Source organism: Salmo trutta, chromosome 15 (genome assembly GCF_901001165.1).
Source record: "Salmo trutta chromosome 15, fSalTru1.1, whole genome shotgun sequence".
Lineage (NCBI taxonomy): Eukaryota > Metazoa > Chordata > Actinopteri > Salmoniformes > Salmonidae > Salmo > Salmo trutta.
This window is the reverse complement of record NC_042971.1, coordinates 49,198,109-49,221,243: the sequence shown is the minus strand read 5'-3', so window position 1 is coordinate 49,221,243 and position 23,135 is coordinate 49,198,109. Positions and strand designations below refer to the sequence as shown.

Sequence of the window (23,135 nt, the reverse complement as noted above, 5' to 3'; positions counted from 1 at the left end):
TTTCACTTTTACTTTCGATATCTAAGTATATTTTAGCAATTACGTTTACTTTTGATAAGTATATGTAAAACCAAATACTTTTAGACTTTTAATCAAGTAGTATTTTACTGGGGGACTAACTTTTACTAGAGTCGTTTTCTATTAAGGTATCTTTACTTTTACTCAAGTATGACAATTGGGTACTTTTTCCACCATTGCCGTTATTCACATATCAGGTTTGAGATGTAACTGTTGATTTCTGCTGCTGCCTTCAGTTTGCCAGGAAGTTCTACATCGCCCAGTGGTTTAGGGACACTTTGACAGAGATGGAGAAGGCCATGAAGTCTCAGAACCAGCGAGGGGACGAGGACTCTTCTGAAGGCCAGCACCACGCCAAGGACATCGAGACCACCGGAGAGATCATGCAGAGAGCCGAGGCACGCAAGAAGTACCTCCGCAACATTATCAAGACTGCGCCCTCGCAGTTCAGCACACTGAGGTAGGACTCAACCCTTACTGTCCCACTGCCAGTGCTTCAACCTCAGTGTTTGCCTGTCTCTTTTTTTCAAATGCGTTCTTCTCTTCCTCTCTTCCCCCACAGGATGAACTCTGACACTGTGGACTATGATGACTCCTGCCTGATTGTCAGATATTTGGCCTCTATGAGGCCATTCGCTCAGAGCTTCGATATTTATTTAACACAGGTAAGAGTATGCAAGAGTGATTTGATTAAGTTCCTCCATGTGTGTGTGTTGTGAACCAGAGTGTGGTTAATTTGGTGCATGGTTTGTAAATAATCCCTCTCTCGCTCCTCTTCAACAGATCCTGAGAGTGCTGGGGGAGAGTGCCATAGCTGTCAGAACTAAAGCCATGAAGTGTTTGTCTGAGGTGGTGGCTGTAGACCCCAGTATTCTGGCCAGGGTGAGTCTGCTCTACCCAACATTAAACCTGATGCACCAAAATATGCTCAGAGCCTTTTTGTCTGTGCATAAGTGTTTCCTCAGTCCCCATCCTCTCCTTCTCTCATCAGTTGGACATGCAGCGCGGGGTCCATGGTCGTCTGATGGACAACTCCACCAGTGTACGCGAGGCTGCTGTGGAGCTGCTGGGGCGTTTTGTGCTGAGCAGACCCCAGCTCACAGAGCAGTACTACGACATGCTGATCGAGAGGATACTGGTAATGAACACACACCATAATACACACCTCAACAAGCAGGCTAACGCACATCTTTATACACAGAGACCGAGTCACAGCGGATATTCACCCTAAACACAGCTGTGAAGTGCAACTTTTTGAGCAATAGTCAAACAAGCTGTCAGATAGGATAACATGGCTCAGAGCCCTTTCTGTGGGCTGTAGGAGGATGAGAAGGCATCAGCTCACACAGAGCAGTGAGAATTGGAACTGGGCCGATGACGCTTGCCACCTCTAGCTGAGGGTTCATTCCAAGTGTAAAAGTTCACTTAAGGTAATATCCTTTTCTCCACACTGCCACCTATGGCTCTGCTGGAGAACTGCAAGCTTCTCAAACGTAAATTAAGTGCCGATGAGAACCTATTATTTCTGCTTTACTCAACAAGAGTTACTCCGATTTGTCATTTTGTTGATATGACATATATTTCATGTTTAACTTATTTTGGATAATATATATTATGATCGCTTGTAATAAAAATGAGAAAATGCAGGGGTAAGTAACCCGGGAGTGACAGTGTGTAAATATGGCGGAAGTTGCCTTAGCATCAGCATCTGGGTCCTGTGTGGCTCAGTTGGTAGACCATGGCGCTGACAACGTCAAGGTTGTGGTTTTGATTCCCATGGGGGATCAGTATGAAAAAGTACATAAAATGTATGCACTCATTACTGTAAGTCGCTATGGATAAGACCTTCTGCTAAATTACTAAAATGTAAATGTATTAATTCTGCCCCTCTTTTTCCAGGACACGGGTATAAGTGTGAGGAAGAGGGTGATTAAGATCCTTAGAGACATCTGTCTGGAGCAACCCACCTTCAACAAGATCACTGAGATGTGTGTCAAGATGATCCGCAGGGTCAATGACGAGGAGGGCATCAAGGTGTGTATCTGTCTGCGTTTCATGTGTGAATGGATACGTCGCAGGGCTTCAGAAAGTTACCTGTCTTTGTTTGCATATTTCAAAATGTTGCACCGCTTTCTTCTACAGAAACTTGTGAACGAGACCTTCCAGAAACTCTGGTTCACCCCTACACCTAATCACGATAAAGACGCCATGACCCGCAAGATCCTCAACATCACAGACGTGGTGAGTTCCAGGGCTCAAAGCTGAGCACAGAACTTCCAAACAGACAAATAACTTTCCAATGTACATATCGGTCTGTGTTACTGTATTTTAGGCGTGACTTTTCAACATGTCTTGACCTGATGACATCCATCTTTCCTAGGTGTCTGCATGCAAAGATACAGGCTATGACTGGTTTGAGCAGCTGCTTCAAAACGTGAGTATTTTGAATTGTGTCTGTGTATTACATGGTAATAGTTGGCCTGGAGTTTTGTTCGTAACTTTTTTTTCATTGGCTCAGGTTTATTGATCATCACATGTAGGCCTATTTATGGTTATGGAGAGTATCAAGCACAGGAAGTAATGCTGTTTACTTCAGGTCATCCTTGAAACGTCTGTACTGTGACTTATTTATCAGTTTTCTCTAATGAGAGCTGTTGCAAATGAGTTCAAGACAGACTTGTGATGTTGTATGCCTCATCTCACAACCTCCCCCTACTCTATCCCTGTTTAGCTGCTGAAGACCGAGGAAGATGCCGCCTATAAGCCAGCCAGAAAGGCCTGCGTTCAGCTGGTGGACAATCTAGTGGAACACATCCTAAAATATGAAGAGTCTCTCACTGGTATGGAGCTCACTCATAGCTATCTTTGGTGTACTCACGGTTTTGATTTCAAATTATCATTTATACTGACACATGAATGTACTGTTGATTATGATATGATAAACTCTCATGGACTGTGAGAAAGTCCAGTTCAGTTTGAAGGAAGGATCTGTGTTTGTGTTTCAGACATTGAGAACAAGGGGGTGAATTCCACCCGTCTGGTGTCCTGCATCACCACCCTCTTTCTGTTCAGTAAAATCCGATCCCAGCTGATGGTCAAACATGCCATGACCATCCAGCCTTATCTCACCACCAAGTGCAACGTAAGGACACTTTCTCTCCTCAATTTGTAGAAATTTACTGTAGTTATTGTGATGTTTTTTTTCTTCTGAAATAAGTAATTGAATATTGTGCCAGGTGTAAAAGATCCAAGGCAAAAAATGTCCACTTGATTTTACATAGAGCTCTAGGGCCATCTAGTGGTTGATCGTTGTCGGTACAAATTTTATACAACAACCTGACCAACAGGGTCAAGCTGTGACTCACAACATAAAAATCTCTCTGGCTGTATCAATTTATTTTATTTGTTTAACCTTTATTTAACTAGGCAAGTCAGTTAAGAACACATTATTATTTTACAATGACAGCCTACCCCGGCCAAACCCTATCAATATGGATTTCTCTTGTGTTTCCAGACCCAGAGTGACTTCATGGTGATCTGTAACGTGGCCAAGATCCTTGAGCTGGTGATCCCTCTGATGGAGCACCCCTCTGAGACCTTCCTCACCACCATAGAGGAAGACCTGATGAAGCTCATCATCAAATACGGCATGACGGTATGTCTCTTGTAAAGGCTACAGCTTGTACCCAGGTTCAATACTAAAATAACCGTGAAGGAACAAATAAAAGGTGTTAAAATGCTGTTTTTAGTTATTCGGTAATCTTGTTTCTCAGGTTGTACAACACTGTGTGAGCTGTCTTGGAGCTGTGGTGAACAGGGTGACTCGCAACTACAAGTTTGTTTGGGCTTGTTTCAACCGTTACTATGGTGCCCTGACCAAGCTGAAGACCCAGCACTCTGAGGACTCCAACAACCCTGTTCTGGCTGCTAACAAACCGGCCTTGCTGCGCTCACTGTTCACTGTGGGGGCACTCTGTCGCCACTTTGACTTTGACGAGGAGGAATTCAAGGGCCCCACAAAGGTCAGTCCAGGAAGACTCATTTTTCTTAACATTGTTGTGACCAATTTTTTTTTTTTTTATATAATAATAATAATAATTTCATAATACTTTTATGAAAGACGGGACTTAGAACTTGATGTTGCTTTTCCCTTGTGTGTTGTAGGTTGTGATAAAGGAGAAAGTGATGGAGCTTTTGCTGTACTTCACTAAGCATGAAGATGAGGAAGTTCAGACCAAGGCCATCATTGGTCTAGGTAAAGCTCACCTCACCCTACCACAGACCATGTGTTGTTTAACAATGACCCTTCTGTATTGGTATTGCAGCACCTTCTGTCATTCATCGCCAATGGCTTGTTTCCCTGGTCCCTCAGTGTTGATATTCCTCTTTCTCCCTATCCCCCTTTCTCCATTCTCCAGGCTTCCAGTTCATCCAGTACCCAGGGCTGATGTTCATGCAGGATGTGATGAGTCTGTACAACGGCATCCTGTCGGACAGGAAGAGCTCTGTCAACCTAAAGATCCAGGTGCTGAAGAACCTGCAGACATACCTGCAGGAGGAAGACTCGCGCATGCAGGAGGCCGACCAACAGTGTGAGTCTCACCTCTGTGTCCATTCAATATAATATATATGCTATTTACTCCAAAGTGACTTACAAAATGAAGTGCATACATTTTTGTATTGGTGGCCCTAGCTCATTCATTCATATCAATACAGGTAGAAAAGAAGTCCACACAGCAATAAAAATAAGTTGATAGAATGGAGCTAAGGATATTGGATGTGTTAGTTAGGGCATGCCTCCATGATGTTGTTGTCTAGTGACTAGTTTCCTAAATGGCTCTTGTCTTTGTACGTCTGCAGGGAAGAAGCTATCGAAGCAGGAGGACCTGAAGGAGATGGGTGACATCTCGTCAGGTATGAGCAGCTCCATCATGCAGCTGTACCTGAAGCAGGTGCTGGAGGCCTTCTTCCACACACAGTCCACCGTACGACATTTTGCCCTCAACGTCATTGCCCTGACGCTCAACCAGGGCCTCATCCATCCTGTACAGGTACGCTTCCACCTCAGATAGTACACACCACTGAGCTACTCTTCTCAAACAAGGCATGCACAAACTCTGGTCAGTTAAAGAATTAGAAAAGACTGGCCTAGGGTGGTGTAGCGGTCTAGGCCACTGCCTCTGGTGCACATCACCAGGCGGTAAATTAGTTAATAGACCAATAGGAAAGAGTTCCAAACCTCTCTGCCAATAACAGCTAGTTTTAACTGTCTACTCCAGACCACTCCCAGACAGCTAAATTATTGCTTGAAAAATTACTCTTTGCCAAGAAGCTATTTTTGTTTCTTTTTGACCATTTGAATTGAAAACCATGACAGGATGGTACTAAATTGTTACCCCAGAAATGATTTGATATTGAGATAAAAAACTGTTGCATTGGACCTTTAATAGGTGTAACTAGACGTAATGCTGTGCACAGGGTTTTTACTTAATTTAGGACTGGAATAAATAAGTGTTAATATGGGTGAAGTACCAATATACAACTACGTGTTTCCACAGCTTTGTAATCCCTGTTGACCCAACCTCTTGTTTTGTTTCAGTGTGTGCCCTACCTGATTGCCATGGGAACGGATCCAGAGCCCACCATGAGGAATAAGGCAGACCAGCAGCTGGTGGAGATTGATAAGAAATACAGCGGCTTCATCCATGTGAGTGTTTCTGTCTGTAGACTGGTCTCAGGGTAGGAAGAGTAGACTGGCCTCTCAACAGGCTGGTAATGTGATCATCTATTGTACAGTATGTTATCGATGTATAGAACGTGTTTGGTTGTGTGTGTGTCCAGATGAAGGCCGTGGCGGGGATGAAGATGTCCTACCAGGTGCAGCAGGCTATCTGGTCAGCTAAGGGTACGGTGATCCGGGGTTACCGGCAGGACGAGACCACCTCCGCCCTCTGCGCCCACCTCTTCTCCATGGTCCGATCCAACCGGCAGCACCGACGAGCCTTCCTCATCTCTCTGCTCAACTTGTTTGATGACAGCTCGGTGAGTTCCTCCTTCCCCCTAGACACACACTAAGAATAATCAGTATTATAGCAGTAAACATTCATATACAATCCTTATTTTTATAGACAAAATGAACAGTTTTGTGAAGTAATGTTTGGTATTTGTGACTTTCCCCTTGCAGAAGATGGAGGTCAACATGCTCCTGTACATGGCAGACAACCTAGCCTGTTTCCCCTACCAGATCCAGGAGGAGCCTCTTTTCATCATGCACCACATTGACATCACCCTGTCTGTGTCTGGCAGCAACCTGCTGCAGTCCTTCAAGGAAGTAGGTGATACACACGTCACTATGTAGTGTCTGTCAGCAGCCTTGCCATAAGTACTTCAAAGATCACACATAGCCACAAGTGCACAGGCTTGTGAAAACACTAACTATAATGTGACTTTTATAGACTTTAACAAGCTGTCGTGGGTTTTATATCCTATAACAATCCCTAACGATAGCCTTTGTTTGGTTGTGAATGACTGACTCACTCCTCTGTCCTCTCTGCAGTCCCTTCTCAAAGAGCCAAGGCAGCGGGAGAAGAAGCCGAAAGAGAGGAAGTACCAGTCAGAGGAGGAGAACTCGTCATCGTCGTCGTCATCGGAGGAGGAACATCACCGTCACAGCATCAGCTCCAACAGTAGTGACGAGGACGACGAGGTGGTCCAAAGGCTCAAGAAGCCCAAACACCGGGCCCAGGCCCCTGTGGAGTCAGACTCTGACTCTGACCTGGAAATGGAGGACTTGGACAAGGTGATGCAGCGTCTGCCTGACAACCCCATCCCCCTGTTGGACTTTGCCAACGCCTCACAGGGAATACTACTACTACTGGTTCTTAAGCAGCATCTCAAGAACCTCTACGGCTTCTCGGACAGGTACGTCAATGCCAGGAGGAACACAACCACATAACATCTCACCTTACTGCCTCACTGGACATGAAAGACAGAGCTAGGAAGATCACAATATATTGATATGTCTTTTTATGTTGCCATGACAATTTCTCAGTTAAAGTTGCACTATGCAGAAATCGCTCCGCCATTTCCTGGTTGCTAAAACTCTAATGAACTCATCAAAAAAATAAACGTCCTCTCACTGTCAACTGCGTTTATTTTCAGCAAACTTAACATGTGTAAATATTTGTATGAACATAAGTTTCAACAACTGAGACATAAACTGAACAAGTTCCACAGACATGTGACTAACAGAAATGGAATAATGTGTCCCTGAACAAAGGGGGGGGTCAAAATCAAAAGTAACAGTCAGTATCTGGTGTGGCCACCAGCTGCATTAAGTACTGCAGTGCATCTCCTCCTCATGGACTGCACCAGATTTGTCAGTTCTTGCTGTGAAATGTTACCCCACTCTTCCACCAAGGCACCTGCAAGTTCCCAGACATTTCTGGGGGAATGGCCCTAGCCCTCACCCTCCGATCCAACAGGTCGTGCTCAATGGTATTGAGATCCGGGCTCTTCGCTGGCCATGGCAGAACACTGACATTCCTGTCTTGCAGGAAATCACGCACAGAACGAGCAGTATGGCTGGTGGCATTGTCATGCTGGAGGGTCATGTCAGGATGAGCCTGCAGGAAGGGTACCAAATGAGGGAGGAGGATGTCTTCCCTGTAACACACAGCCTTGAGATTGCCTGCAATGACAACAAGCTCAGTCCAATGATGCTGTAACACACCGCCCCAGACCATGACGGACCCTTCACCTCCAAATCGATTTTGCTCCAGAGTACAGGCCTCGGTGTAATGGTGTTTATGGTTCATTGAACAAGCATGGGAAACAGCGTTTAAACCCTTTACAATGAAGATCTGAGAAGTTATTTTGATTTTTACGAATTATCTTTGAAAGACAGGGTCCTGAAAAAGGAACGTTTCTTTTTTTGCTGAGTTTAGTTTGCCTAATTTCAATTTGTAACAAAATAAGCTAGTATAGTGTAGAGAATCATTGTACCATCTAAACCGCTGTGAAATAACTTTTCCATAACCAAAAATATTGTTGTTTTATCTGTTTGAAGCTAATGTACAATACCAAAAGTAAAAGACGCAAAAACAAAACTTGAGAACGGGAAGCATAAAAATAGTGAGCACAGAGCAGATCTACAGCCTCTTTACTTGCTTTCAATTAGAATGATCAATCTATAACTGACATTTCTATGTGAATTTGGTCAGGTCGCCCAAAAGGTTACATATTGCCACTTTAATGAGGAATTAACCTAAACTCAACTTCTTCCTCTGCCCACTGTAGTAAAATCCAAAAGTACTCTCCGACGGAATCGGCCAAGGTATACGAGAAGGCGGTGAACAGGAAGGGTCACGTGCACTTCAGCCCTCACCAGACACTGGACTTCCTGACCTCTGACCTGGCCAACGTAGAACTCACCTACGACATCAAGAGGAGGATCGTCAAACAGTACCTAGATGTAAGAGCTCACTCTGACCACATTTCCTTTTTTTTTTAAAGTCTTGAGTCGTTTAGTTTAGGGTCCTGTAATGGAGTTAAGGAAAATAGGGATTGGAATTCCAATTTACTTCCTGAATTTAAACAGAATTGAACCAGATGGAGTTCCTTTTTGTACTTTGTAAAAGGTGTGCAGTAAATTAAACTAGCATTGTCTGAGCACAGCAGACTGGTTAACATTCTGGTCTCTCTCTCAGTTCAAGTTACTGATGGAGCATTTGGACCCTGATGAAGAGGATGAGGAAGGTGAGGCGTCAGCCAGCGCTAATGCCAGAAACAAAGCCATCACTTCATTGCTGGGAGGGCCCAGCCACCAGGACCACAAGAACCACCACCAGGACCACAAGAACCACCACCAGGCTCCTATAGAGACGGACGACGACGAGAGCGATGGAGATGAGAAAACCCCAGTGGTGAGCCCTAAGCAGCCTGTTATTGCACTGTCATACAGCTGTTATTGTCCCTGTTAAGGATTTATTAGAAGACTGATAACTGCCATGTTGGCTTATTAAACCTATGTGCTCTCTCCAGTTAGTTGGATGTTATAGTAAAGGAATGCTATGTGAGGTGTAACACTGCTGTTTCTCTCCCCAGTCATCACGGCGGTCGAGGAAGCACGGCGACTCTGCAGAGGCATCAGGTCACATGAATGAGATGTTGGCCGCCAGGGACGTCATCGCCCTCTGCTGCCCCAAGTACAAGGACCGGCCGCAGATCGCCCGCATCATCCAGAAGACCAACACGGGCTACAGAGTGCAATGGATGGCTGGCTCGTACTCTGGAGTCTGGGGCGAGGCTAAGAAACGGGACGGACGCAAAACGGTGCCTTGGGTGGACACTATCAAGGAGTCTGACATTATTTACAAGAAAATCGCCTTGACGAGTGCACACAAGCTGACGAACAGAGTGGTGCAGACTTTACGGTCACTGTACTCAGCGAAGGAGGGAACTTCCTAATCGACTATACGGTTATTCTCAGACAAACTCTTTGCAGCCAAACTCTACTATGAGGATACAACGTTTTTCTAATACAGAAAAGACAAATATACTACAGACATGCAAAACATAAATGTAAGCACGAGATAGCAGAGAGAGAGAGGAGAGCAGGTATTGTGAACTTTTGGTCTGTGATGAACATTTTAATCTGGATCCAGGATATGTTTAAGTTAAACAGAAAAAACACAAGAAGGAAATGTTTGGATAACATTGCGTGGAAGCTCCTTCGCTGTTGTACAGCAACTCGGTTGTTTGATTTTCCCACTGTATCAAAGTTTAACACAAAAAAAACAATGTTTATCTCTGACAAATTCTGTTTAAAAAAAAAATAAACAAAGTGAATGTTGGAAATTAGTCTGTTAATGTTCTAAATAAAGTGTTCTTGGAGTTTAACCTAGCACCGGTTGGATTTCTTTAGCTTAGCTCAGTTTCCAGGGAAGCTACTTTTAAAACCTTTACCTTTTCTTTTATGTTTTATTCCCTTTATTTGTTTACCCATGCTGTACAATGGAGTCTCTTGGATATAATTTATTCTGTTGAAAGCGAAGCGTGCAGTATCTGTGGCCTACATGCAGGGGAGTTTTTTGTAAATGTAGAATTTGATGTATTAGGTCAAAGGTCACCCGAGAGAGAAAAGGGATCCCCAGCACTTCTGGCGGAGCAAATATTGCAATAAATATTTTTTACTTCTCTTTGTTACTTGTCTCGTTTGCAATTGACTTTATTTTATTTTTTCATGGGGATGGTGCGCCACCATGCAGTATCTCTTGTCAACTTGTAATTTGTTTGTAATTTTTGTTTTATTTTTAGATGTAAAACATGGAAGGTCCAAGGTGATGGTAAAGGCGACAGTATTTTGAATCCCTAGTAGTAGAATTGCAATATGGTAAATTTTGTCTTAGGTTGAATGTGGTGGTTTAGTAGTGCACCATGTTTGATTACCTAGGTGTCTGCAACTCAGAAAAATTGTAAGTCCATGACTCATCAACTCCGTTTCAGAGAGGGCCTTGCATAATGCAGGGGTGAATCCCTCTGGTATCTTGTTTCTGTATGCCACTGCCAGTTTCTGTCATGAACTGGATTGAGTAAGGTAAAACCATGTACTGTATGAACTTGGAGGATCCACACATGAAAAAAATATTCAGAAAAATTGAAATATATGGCTCTAGCCCCACTGTTCCGTAAAGAAACGGTTTATGCTGCATCTGTCAGATGCTAAAGGCCAATATGGCTAGCTGCCCATTTGGTTTCAGGCTTAAACAAGGTCCTGGGACTAACTCAGTACCAGGAAATGAGAGGCTTTCTAACATTTGGCATATGAGCTGCACCAGAGATACTGTATACAGTCGTGGCCAAAAGTTTTGAGAATGACACAAATTAATTTTCACAAAGTCTGCTGCCTCAGTTTGTATGATGGCAATTTGCATATACTCCAGAATGTTATGAAGAGTGATCAGATGAATTGCAATTAATTGAAAAGTCCCTCTTTGCCATGCAAATGAACTGAATCCCTAAAAAACATTTCCACTGCATTTCAGCCCTGCCACAAAAGGACCAGCGATTCTCTCATTAACACAGGTGTGAGTGTTGACGAGGACAAGGCTGGAGGTCATTCTGTCATGCTGATTGAGTTCGAATAACAGACTGGAAGCTTCAAAAGAAGGGTGGTGCTTGGAATCATTGTTCTTGCTCTGTCAAACATGATTACCTGCAAGGAAACACGTGCCGTCATCATTGCTTTGCACAAAAAGGGCTTCACAGGCAAGGATATTGCTGCCAGTAAGATTGCACCTAAATCAACCATTTATCGGATCATTAAGAACTTCAAGGAGAGCGGTTCAACTGTTGTGAAGAAGGCTTCAGGGCGCCTAAGAAAGTCCAGCAGGCACCAGGACCGTCTCCTAAAGTTGATTCAGTTGCGGGATCGGGGCACCACCAGTACAGAGCTTGCTCAGGAATGGCAGCAGGCAGGTGTGAGTGCATCTGCACGCAGTGAGGCGAAGACTTTTGGAGGATGGCCTGGTGTCAAGAAGGGTAGCAAAGAAGCCACTTCTCTCCAGGAAAAACAGCAGGGACCGACTGATATTCTGCAAAAGGTACAGGGATTGGACTGCTGAGGACTGGGGTAAAGTCATTTTCTCTGATGAATCCCCTTTCCGATTGTTTGGAGCATCCGGAAAAAAGCTTGTCCGGAGAAGACGAGGTGAGCGCTACCATCAGTCCTGTGTCATGCCAACAGTAAAGCATCCTGAGACCATTCATGTGTGGGGTTGCTTCTCAGCCAAGGGAGTGGGTTCACTCACAATTTTGCCTAAGATCACAGCCATGAATAAAGAATGGTACCAACACATCCTCCGAGAGCAAGTTCTCCCAACCATCCAGGAACAGTTTGGTGACGAACAATGCCTTTTCCAGCATGATGGAGCACCTTGCCTAGAGGCAAAAGTGATAACTAAGTGGCTCGGGGAACAAAACATCGACATTTTGGGTCCATGGCCAGGAAACTCCCCAGACCTTAATCCCATTGAGAACTTGTGGTCAATCCTCAAGAGGCGGGTGGACAAACAAAAACCCACAAATTCTGACAAACTCCAAGCATTGATTATGCAAGAATGGGCTGCCATCAGTCAGGATGTGGCCCAGAAGTTAATTGACAGCATGCCAGGCCGGATTGCAGAGGTCTTGAAAAAGAAGGGTCAACACTGCAAATATTGACTCTGCATCAACTCCAAGTAATTGTCAATAAAAGTCTTTGACACTTATTTACATTTGAGTCATTTCGCAGACGCTCTTATCCAGAGCGACTTACAGTAGTGAATGCATACATTTCATTTCATACATTTTTATTTTAGAATTTTTTTTGTACTGGCCTCCCGTGGGAATCGAACCCACAACCCTGGCGTTGCACACACCATGCTGGCGTTGCAAACACCATGCTCTACCAACTGAGCCACAGTTGGAATGAAATGCTTGTAATTATACTTCAGTATTCCATAGTAAAATCTGACAAAAATATCTAAAGAGACTGAAGCAGCAGATTTTGTGAAAATGAATATTTGCGTCATTCTCAAAACTTTTGGCCACGACTGTATAATGATGAGATAGTCTCCGCCTTAACAATGGCAGTCGTCCCAAAGGTGGGAAGGCAGGCGAGACGGTCTGCTTATTGCTGTATTCCCACGCGGACCCTCTTGCCACAGAACAATGAGCCAGATGTTTCACCGGATGTATAAATATGAGGCATCTGGTTGGCATTTCCACTCACCACCAAATAAGATGAGAGGAAGCACAGTGGGAGAAGTTGAGTGAGATGGATTTTGGCTGACATTATGTTATTTTCTCATCAATGAAACATTTGATCTTAATACAATTTTCTGTTCACAAAATTAGAATCTGTACGTACAGAGTGGACTACGTTTTACCAAAGTTTCCAAAAAATCGCATTGTTTAAAATGCGTGCAAGGGTGAATTGTATTATTGAACACGTACACGTCACATAGTAGGCGTTCCCTAACGGAAATATTCAAATACATGCTAGAATGCGCCAATAGGATCTCGCTAGCTTGTGTGTGGCTCTGCCCACTTCCTTGCTTGTTCTGCCCACTATGATTAATTTGCTCCGATTGGAAACGGCTGTGGTCTATCTTGTGTTTGTTAAAAATCTTTGCTCCTCGCTTCGCCTCTTTCACGAGCTGTACATTATTTACCATGTCCAAAAGTATAGCCAAGACTCTGTCGCCACTTAGTGGACAGAAATTGACATTACAGTGTCAGTGATGCGACTGAAAAATAAAATAAAATACGGAGTCGTGTTGGTCTGTGGAAAGAAAGATTAGGCAGATTTTTAAAACATCGGTTAAAGAGCGTGATGGAAATTCGCCTCTAACGGGTAGACAGTTCGCCAGTTTGTAGTAATAAAAACCGGAAATTAGTTACCTTTGCTTCGTTCAGCCATTTCTATGGGGGGAAATGAATGGGGAAAGAACACTGAGGTATAGGAAAACAATAGGGTTTTGGGATAAACGCCGGAAATAAGGTTTGACAGGTTTAGGATAATTTAGACGTTGTGTTCTTTGAGATAACATAAGTCAATTAACATTAACTCTATGAATTTCTGTATATATATATATTAAATGTAACCAGTAAGTTAAGAACAAATCCTTATTTACAATGTGTGCCGCACTATGGGCATCATAATCACAGTCAGATATGATACGGCAGGTAGCCTAGTGGTTAGAGTGTTACAGTAACCGAAAGGTTGCTGGATTGAATCCTGGGCTGACAAGGTACAAATCTGCCGCTGAACAAGGCAGTTAACCCACTGTTCCCCGGTAAGGCCTTCATTGTAAATAAGAATTTGTTCTTAACTGACTTGCCTAGTTAAATAGCTTCTTGTACTGAAATGCAGTGCCTTAGACTGCTGCGCCACTCAGGAGCCCCAATGATTTAGCCTTTGTGCTTTTTTGATTACATAAATATAAAAAAAAATCACAAGTGACGTTACCAGATGAATATTATATCATAGAACAAGACTTATAATATCTCCTAAGCCTGTTTTTATTTATGTATCTAAAAACCCTACAAAAAGGCAATTCATTTCCCAATAGGCTTTGTCCAACGAATCATTACTAACTCGCTTGAAAGTACACCGGAGGTACTTCATAACCTTTCACCCCTAGCTCTGTTCAAAAGTGGCTGGCAGGCTAGCAGCAACGTTTGTTTACACTGAAGATTACGGGATCATATTTTGATTTCCGTAAGGTAAGATTACATTTTGTTGCGAGTATCAATAGTAGGGAACGTTATTCAATACATCTCATTAGTTACCAAGCTAGCTAACATATACAGCAATGAACCCGCGTTTTTAGCTAGCTTACCAACAGGTGCTAGTGTCTTGCAGTTAGGTAGCTAGCTAGTAGGTTAACTGGTCCATTGTTTTCACAAACTAGCCACCACACGAACTTCTATCACTTCCAACCGACGTATTTTGATAAACAGAAAAGTTGTTAGTTAACTAACGTTACTGAATCACAGCAGACAGTCCGTAGAGACGGGTTTGGACAAACCCTAGTGTGTACTTGTAATATGGATATCTTCAAAGTTGAGTAAACATCCCTAGATAACTGGGCCACTGTCTGTGTTTGCCATGGAATCAGCCTAGCCAATCAAATCCAACTTTATTTGTCACATGCGCCGAATACAACAAGTGTAGACTTTACCGTGAAATGCTTACTTACAAGCCATTCAATTAACCAACAGTGCAGTTAAAGAAAAGTTAAGAAAAAATAAAGTAACACTAACAATAACGAGGCTATATACAGGGGGCACCAGTACCGAGTCAGTGTGCGGGGGTACAGGCTAGTTCAGGTAATCTGTACATGTAGGTGGGGGCAAAGTGACTATGCGTTGGTAACAAACAAACAGCGAGTAGCAGCAGTGTACAAAAGGGAGGGGGGGGGAACTTGTTCAGCAGTCTTATGGCTTGGGGGTAGAAGCTGTTCAGGAGCCTTTTGGTCCTAGACTTGGCGCTCTGGTACCGCTGGCCGTGCGGTAGCAGAGAAAAGTCTATAACTTGGGTGAACGGAGTCTCTGACAATTTTATGGGCTTTCCTCTGACACCGCCTATTATATAGGTCCTGGATGGCAGAAAGTGATGTACTGGGCCATTCGCACTACCCTCTGTAGCGCCTTACAGTCAGATGCCGAGCAGTTACCATACCAGGCGGTGACGCAACCGGCCAGGATGCTCTCAAGGGTCCAGCTGTAGAACCTTTTGAGGATCTGGGGCCCCATGCCAAATCTTTTCAGTCTCCTGAGGGGGAAACTCTCGACCTGCTCCACTACAGCCCCGTCAATGTTAATGGGGGCCTGTTCGCCCCGCCTTTTCCTGAAGTGAAAGATCAGCTCCTTAGTCTTGCTCACATTGAGGGAGAGGTTGTTGTCCTGGCACCACAAGGCCAGTTCTCTGACCACCTCCCGATCAGCCGTCTCATTGTTGTTGGTGATCAGGCCTACCGCTGTTGTGTCATAAGCAAACTTAATGATGGGGTTGGAGTCATGTTTAGCCTCGCAGTCGAGGGTGAATTTTATTTTATTTCACCTTTATTTAACCAGGTAGGCTAGTTGAGAACAAGTTCTCATTTGCAACTGCGACCTGGCCAAGATAAAGCAAAGCAGTTCGACACACACAACAACAGTTACACATGGAATAAACAAACATACAATCAATAATACAGTAGGAAAATCTATATACAGCATGTGCGAATTAGGTAGGATTAGAGAGGTAAGGCAATAAATAGGCCATGGTGGCAAAGTAATTACAATATAGCAATTAAACACGAATGGTAGGATGTGCAGAGGATGAATGTGCAAGTTGAGATACTGGGGTGCAAAGGAGCAAGATAAATAAATACAGTATGCGGATGAGGTAGATTGGATGGGCTATTTACAGATGAGCTATGCACAGTGATCTGTGAGCTGCTCTGACAGCTGGTGCTTAACGCTAGTGAGGGAGGTAAGAGTCTCCAGCTTCAGAGATGAGAGGTGAACAGGGAATACAGGAGGGGACTAAGTACACACCCCTGAGGGGCCCCAGTGTTAAGGATAAACGTGGCAGATGTGTTATTGCCTACTCTTACCACCTGGGTGCGGCCCGTCAGGAAGTCCAAGATCCAGTTGCGGAGGGAGGTGTTTAGTCCATAGATTAGTGATGAGCTTCGTGGGCACTATGGTGTTGAACGCTAAACTGTAGTCAATGAACAGCATTCTCACATAGGTGTGCCTTTTTGTCCAGATGAGAAAGCGCAGTGTGGAGTGTGATTGAGATTGCGTCATCTGTTGGGGCGGTATGCAAATTGGAGTGGGTCTTGGGTGTCTGGGAGGATGCTGTTGATGACCAGCCTTTCAAAGCACTTCATGGCTACCGACGTGAGTGCCACAGGGCGATAATCATTTAGGCAGATTACCTTCGCTTCCTTGGGCACAGGGACTATGGTGGTCTGCTTGAAACGTGGGTATTACATACTCGGTCAAGGAGAGGTTGAAAATGTCAGTGAAGACACTTGACAGTTGGTCGGCGCTTGCTTTGAGTACACATCTTGGTAATCAGTCTGGCCCGGCAGCTTTGAATGTTGACCTGTTTTAAATGTTTTGTTCACATCGGATACTGAGAGTGTTATCACACAGTCATCCAGAACAGCTGGTGCTCTCGTGCATGCTTCAGTGTTGCTTGCCTCGAAGCGAGCATAAAAGGCATTTAGCTTGTCTGGTAGGCCTGCGTCTGGGTTTCCCTTTGTAGTCCATAATAGTTTTCAAGCCCTGCCACATCCGACGAACGTCAGAGCCGGTGTAGTAGCATTCAATTTTAATCCTGTATGACGCGTTGCTCTTTTGATTGTTCGTCTAAGGGCGTTGCAGGATTACTTATAAGCGTCCGGGTTAGTCTCCCGCTCCTTGAAAGCAGCAGCTCTAGCCTTTAGCTCGATGTGGATGTTCCCTGTAATCCCTGGCTTCTGGTTGGGATATGTACGTACTGTCACTGTGGGGACGATGCCATCGATGCACTTATTGATGAAGCTAATGATTGAGGTGGTGTATTCCTCAATGCCATTGGATGAATCCCGGAACATATTCCAGTCTGTGCTAGCAAAACAGTCCTGTAGTGTAGCATCCGTGTCATCTGACCACTTCCGTATTGTTTGATCACTGGTACTTCCTGCTTTAGTTTTTGCTTGTATGCAGGAATCGGGAGGATAGAATTATGGTCAGATTTGCCAAGAGAGAGCTTTGTATGCATCTCTGTGTGTGGAGTAAAGGTGGTCTAGGGTTTTTTTCCCCCCCTGGTTGCACATGTGACATGCTGGAAAAAAATTGGTAAAACTGATTTAAGTTTGCCTGCATTAAAGTCCCTGGCCACTAGGAGCGCCGCTTCTCAGTGAGCATTTTCTTCTTTGCTTATGGCCTTATAGAGTTGGTTGAGAGCGATCTTAGTGCCAGCTTCACTTTGTGGTGGTAAATCGACGGCTACGAGTAATACAGATGAGAACTCTTTTGGTATATAGTGTGGTCTACAGCTTATCATAAGTTACTCTACCTCAGGCGAGCAATACCTCGAGACTTTTTTAATATTAGACATCGCGCACCAGCTGTTATTGACAAAAAGACACACACCCCCACCCCTCGTCTTACCAGACGTAGCGTCTCTGTTCTGCCGGTGCATGAAAAATCCCGCTAGCTCTATATTGTCCGTATCTTCGTTCAGCCACATCTCGGTAAAACATAAGATGTTCGTTTTTAATGTCCCGTTGGTAGGATAATCTTAATCGTAGGTCATCAATTTTATTTTCCAATGATTGCACATTAGCAAGAAGAATGGGAGGCAATGGGAGTTTACTCGCTCCTCTCCGGATTCTCAGAAGGGTGCCCGATTTGTGGCCTCTTTTCCGGCATCTTTTCTTCATGCAAAAGGCATGAATCTGGGCATGTTCCAGTGAAAGCAGGATATCCTTCTCGTCGGACTCGTTAAAGGAAAAAGTTTCTTCCAGTCCGCAGTGAGTAATCGCTGTTCTGATGTCCAGAAGTTATTTTCGGTCATGAGATGGTAGCAGCAACATTATGTACACAATAAGTAAAAAAAATAAGTTACACAAAACGCAAAAAAAATAGCACAATTGGTTGGGAGAATGTAAAACGTCAGCCATTTTCTTCTGCGACATTTTTTTCACGCCAATGTTCCTTTACATAGAGTTCCCTCAAAGTTCTAGAATGGGGTGAAAATGGCAGCTATTGTAGTCAGGGAGAAATCCAAACCAGTTTAATTGCAATGAACGGCAGTAGAGCCCGATGTGATGCATTTCCTGTTTTACTTTTATTTTCATGCATAAGTAAAGGTATGAGATGAATCAGAAATTGTGTAATATAATTATTGTCAACCTAAAATACTGTCATAAAATTAGTTTACACAGGTTTTATAAACATTTTCTATATAAATAGCCTCTCAAATATATGTAAACAGACCATAAATGTTTATTTTCTTGGAAATGTATGAATATGATACAATATCAGTTATTTTCAGTCCTATCAACTATTTTCTGCCAGAGTTTATTTATTTGTATCTTTTATTTAACCTTTTATTTATCTAGGCAAGTCAGTTAAGAACAAATTCTTATTTACAATGATTGCCAAACCCTAACCCGGACGACGCTGGGCCAGTTGTGCGCCGCACTAAGGGACTCCCAATCACAGCTGGTTGTGATACAGCCTGGAATTGAACCAGGGTCTGTAGTAATGCCTCTAGCACTGAGATGCAGTGCCTTAGACCGCTGCCCCACTTGGGAGCAGTGTATGGCTGTGGGTTGACTGCATTGTTTGTATGGAATGTTGGCGTATTGGTAGCTATTAAAAATATCGCCTGGTCAGACCGTTACGTTGTTCCAGTTGGCTGGTACGCGTTATTATACTGAACAAAAATGTAAACGCAACATGCAACAATTTCAAATATTTTACTGAGTTTTATATAAGAAAGTTTCAAATAATGAGATCAGTCAATTGAAATCAATTCATTAGGCCCTAATCTATGGATTTCAGTTGACTGGTAATACAGATGCGCATCTGTTAGTCACAGATGACTTAAAGAAAAATGTAAAGTAGGGGCGTGGATCAGAAAACCAATCTGGTTTGACCACCATTTGCCTCATGCAGCGCTTCACATCTCCTTTGCAGAGAGTTGATCAGGCTGTTGATTGTGGAATGTTGTCCCACTCCTCTAAAATGCCTGTGCTAAGTTGCTGGATATTGGCGGGAACTGGAACATGCTGTTGTACACGGAGATCCCGAGCATCCCAAAAATGCTCAATGGGTGACATGTCTGAGTATGCAGGCCTTGGAAGAAAGGGAAAGGTATTTAACTCAACCCCTCTGACTCAGAGGTGCGGGGTGCTGCCTTAATCGACAACCGCGTCATCGGCGTCCGGGGAACAGTGGGTTAACTGCCTTGCTCAGGGGAACTGGGACATTTTCAGCTTCCGGGAATTGTGTACAGATCCTTGCGAAATGGGGTCCTGCATTATCATGCTGAAACATGAGGCTTTTATTAACTTTTATTTAACCAGCCATTTGCAAATGTGCCCTGGGAACAAGACAGAAAATACAATTATGCACAATTTAATACAAATGAAATAAATAGCAAATATTATATACGCAATAAACCATCAAACAAAACGAACACATTTATAAATATAAAAATCCCTAGCCTTTCTCCTAAACTGACCCAGAGACCACAACGCATCTGAATGAAACATTACTTTATTATTCCACATGAGGTGTCTGGTAGGAAAAGGCAGATTTACCCAACTCTGTGGATACACATGGAGTCTCCAGCATTAACCAAACCTGTGACCTAGTGTTGTAATCCCACTTTCTATATTTCAACAGTGATGTTAAGTAAATGGTTAGTTTATTGAGTAAGGCTTTATAAACAGAATAATGAAGTGACCTATGTGTTTTTAGTGAGGTCAAACCAACTTTGTTAAACTATGCAGTGGTGAGTGTCAGATGTTATAAAACGAAGTGCGCTTTGATAAATCGGCCCAAGATCTTCAAAACTAGTAGCTGAATTCATGTATATAATATCTCCATAATTCAGTCTACATGTATTCCTGTTTATAGATCTGTTTTCTATTATAGAAGAAGCCCAACTTAATTCTTAATTTCTTGACTAACTCGTCAACATGCTTTTTAAAAGACAGCTTTTCATCAATCTAGATGCCCAGATGTTTATAGGCGGAGACACAATCAATGGGGGCACCATCTAATGTACTTATGCACAAATCATCAGTTACATTATTACATGATTTGGAAAATAATATGTACTTGGTGATGGCGGCGGATGAAGGGCACGACAATGGGCTTCAGGATCTCGTCACGGTATTTCTGTGCATTCATTTACCATCAATAAAATACAATTGCGTTCATTGAAACCGGGATTCATCCGTGAAGAGCACACTTATCCATCGTGCCAGTGGCCATCGAAGGTGAGCGTTTTCCCACTGAAGTCGGTTACGACACCGAACTGCAGTTAAATCAAGACCCTGGTGAGGACAACGAGCACGCAGATGAGCTTCCCTGAGACGGTCTCATAGTTTGTGCAGAAATTCTTCGATTGTGCAAACCCACAGTTTTATCAGCTGTCCAGGTGGCTTTTCTCAGACAATCTCGCAGGTGAAGAAGCTGGATGTGGAGGTCCTGGGCTGGCATGGTTACACGTGGTCTGCGTTTGTGAGGCCGGTTCGACATACTCCCAAGTTCTCTAAAACAAGCTTATCTTAGAGAAATTAACATTACAATTATCTGGCAAAAGCTCTACTTCCAGCGCCGACAAAGATGGCCGCCTCGCTTCGCGTTCCTAGGAAACTATGCAGTATTTTGCTTTTTTTATGTGTTATGTCTTACATTGTTACCCCAGGTAATCTTAGGTTTTACTACATACAGTCGGGAGGAACTATTGGATATAAGAGCAACGTCAACTCACCAACATTACGACCAAGAATACGACTTTCCCGAAGCGGATCCTCTGTTTGGCCTGCCACCCAGGACAATGGATCGGATCCCAGCTGACGAGCCAAAACAACAGCACCGCAGAAGGGGCAGACGGAGCGGTCTTCTGGTCAGGCTCCGTAGACAGGCACATCGCGCACCGCTCCCGAGCATACTACTCGCCAATGTCCAGTCTCTTGACAACAAGGTAGACAAAATCCGAGCAAGGTTAGCATTCCAGAGACATCCGAGACTGTAACGTTCTTTGTTTCATGGAAACATGGCTCACTCGAGACACGCTATCTGAGCCACCTGGTTTCTTCACGCATCGCGCCGACAGAAACAAGCATCTCTCTGGTAAGGACGAGGGTGGAGGTGTATGCCTTATGATTAAAGAGACGTGGTGTGATCATAACAACATACAGGAACTCAAGTCATTTTGTTCACCTGACTTAGAATTCCTCACTATCAAATGCCGACCACATTATCTACCAAGAGAATTCTCTTCGATTATAATCACAGCCGTGTATATCCCCCCCACCCCCACACCCAAGCAGACACATCGACGGCCCTGAAAGAACTTCATTGGACTTTATGTAAACTGGAAACCCCATATCCTGAGGCTGCATTTATTGTAGCCGGGGATTTTAACAAGGCTAATCTGAAAACAAGGCTCCCCAAATTCTATCAGCATATCGGTTGTGCTACCAGGGCAGGTAAAACCCTGGATCATTGTTATTCTAACTTCCGCGACACATATAAGGCTCTCCCCCGCCCTCCCTTTGGAAAAGCTGACCATGACTCAATTTTGTTGCTCCCAGCCTATAGACAGAAGCTAAAACAGGAAGCTCCCGCCCTCAGGTCTGTTCAACGCTGGTCCGACCAATCGGATTCCACGCTTCAAGATTGCTTCGATCACGTGGACTGGGATATGTTCCGCATTGCTGTTAACAACAACATTGACGAATACGCTGACTCAGTGTGCGAGTTCATTAATAAGTGCATCGGTGATGTCGTACCAACAGCGTCTATTAAAACATTCCCCAACCAGAAACCGTGGATTGATGGCAGCATTCGCACAAAACTGAAAGCGCGAACCACTGCTTTTAATCGGCAAAGTGACCGGAAACATGACCAAATATAAACAGTGTAGCTATTCCCTCTGCAAGGCAATCAAACAAGCTAAGCGTCAGTACAGAGACAAAGTGGAGTCGCAATTCAACGGCTCAGACACGAGAGGTATGTGGCAGGGTCTACAGTCAATCACGGACTACAAAAGAAAAATCAGCCCCGTCGCGGATCACGATGCCTTGCTCCCAGACAGACTAAACAAGTTTTTTTGCTCGCTTTGAGGACAATACAGTGCCACTAACACGGCCCGCTACCAAAACCTGCGGGCTCTCCTTCACTGCAGCCAACGTGAGTAAAACATTTAAACGCATTAACCCTCGCAAGGCTGCAGGCCCAGACGGCATCCCCAGCCACATCCTCAGAGCATGCGCAGACCAGCTGGCTGGTGTGTTTACAGACATATTCAATCAATCCTTATCCCAGTCTGCTGTCCCCACATGCTTCAAGAGGGCCACCATTGTTCCTGTTCCCAAGATAGCTAAGGTAACTGAGCTAAATGACTACCGCCCTGTAGCACTCACTTCCGTGAGTCAAGGACTATATCACCTCCACCCTATCTGACACCCTAGACCCACTCCAATTTGCTTACCGACCCAATAGGTCCACAGACGACGCAATCGCCATCACACTGCCCTAACCCATCTGGACAAGAGGAATACCTATGTAAGAATGCTGTTCATCGATTACAGCTCAGCATTTAACACCATAGTACCCTCAACTCGTCATTAAGCTCGAGACCCTGGGTCTCGACCCCGCCCTGTGCAACTGGGTCCTGGACTTCCTGACGGGCCGCCCCCAGGTGGTGAGGGTAGGTAACATCTCCACCTCGCTGATCCTCAACACTGGGGCCCCACAAGGGTGCGTTCTCAGCCCTCTTCTGTACTCCCTGTTCACCCACGACTGCGTGGCCATGCACGCATCCAACTCAATTATCAAGTTTGCAGACG

The 23,135-nt window shown here is 44.1% G+C and overlaps 2 protein-coding genes across 4 annotated transcripts in view; both read left to right on the top strand.

Annotated features, from left to right (window-relative positions):
- LOC115149228 (nipped-B-like protein B) overlaps positions 1 to 10,224 on the top strand; it is a 65,257-nt gene extending 55,033 nt beyond the window's left edge. For all 3 annotated transcript variants that reach the window (XM_029691893.1, XM_029691894.1, XM_029691892.1), the window contains exons 27-47: positions 255 to 478; positions 581 to 683; positions 802 to 900; positions 1,010 to 1,156; positions 1,918 to 2,052; positions 2,161 to 2,259; positions 2,399 to 2,452; positions 2,750 to 2,858; positions 3,024 to 3,160; positions 3,533 to 3,673; positions 3,792 to 4,040; positions 4,183 to 4,273; positions 4,437 to 4,610; positions 4,879 to 5,069; positions 5,618 to 5,725; positions 5,860 to 6,060; positions 6,203 to 6,349; positions 6,575 to 6,939; positions 8,317 to 8,491; positions 8,727 to 8,942; positions 9,124 to 10,224. In XM_029691893.1, the coding sequence (XP_029547753.1) occupies positions 255 to 478; positions 581 to 683; positions 802 to 900; positions 1,010 to 1,156; positions 1,918 to 2,052; positions 2,161 to 2,259; positions 2,399 to 2,452; positions 2,750 to 2,858; positions 3,024 to 3,160; positions 3,533 to 3,673; positions 3,792 to 4,040; positions 4,183 to 4,273; positions 4,437 to 4,610; positions 4,879 to 5,069; positions 5,618 to 5,725; positions 5,860 to 6,060; positions 6,203 to 6,349; positions 6,575 to 6,939; positions 8,317 to 8,491; positions 8,727 to 8,942; positions 9,124 to 9,486 (3,528 nt within the window). In that variant the 3' untranslated portion in view covers positions 9,487 to 10,224. The remainder of the gene's footprint in view (positions 1 to 254; positions 479 to 580; positions 684 to 801; positions 901 to 1,009; positions 1,157 to 1,917; positions 2,053 to 2,160; positions 2,260 to 2,398; positions 2,453 to 2,749; positions 2,859 to 3,023; positions 3,161 to 3,532; positions 3,674 to 3,791; positions 4,041 to 4,182; positions 4,274 to 4,436; positions 4,611 to 4,878; positions 5,070 to 5,617; positions 5,726 to 5,859; positions 6,061 to 6,202; positions 6,350 to 6,574; positions 6,940 to 8,316; positions 8,492 to 8,726; positions 8,943 to 9,123) is intronic.
- Positions 10,225 to 14,181: 3,957 nt separating this feature from the next.
- Positions 14,182 to 23,135, top strand: part of LOC115149227 (nuclear pore complex protein Nup155-like) — a 34,479-nt gene continuing 25,525 nt past the window's right edge. Inside the window, 1 exon segment of the mRNA XM_029691891.1 lies at positions 14,182 to 14,286. The gene's annotated coding sequence lies outside the window, so the exon portion shown is untranslated.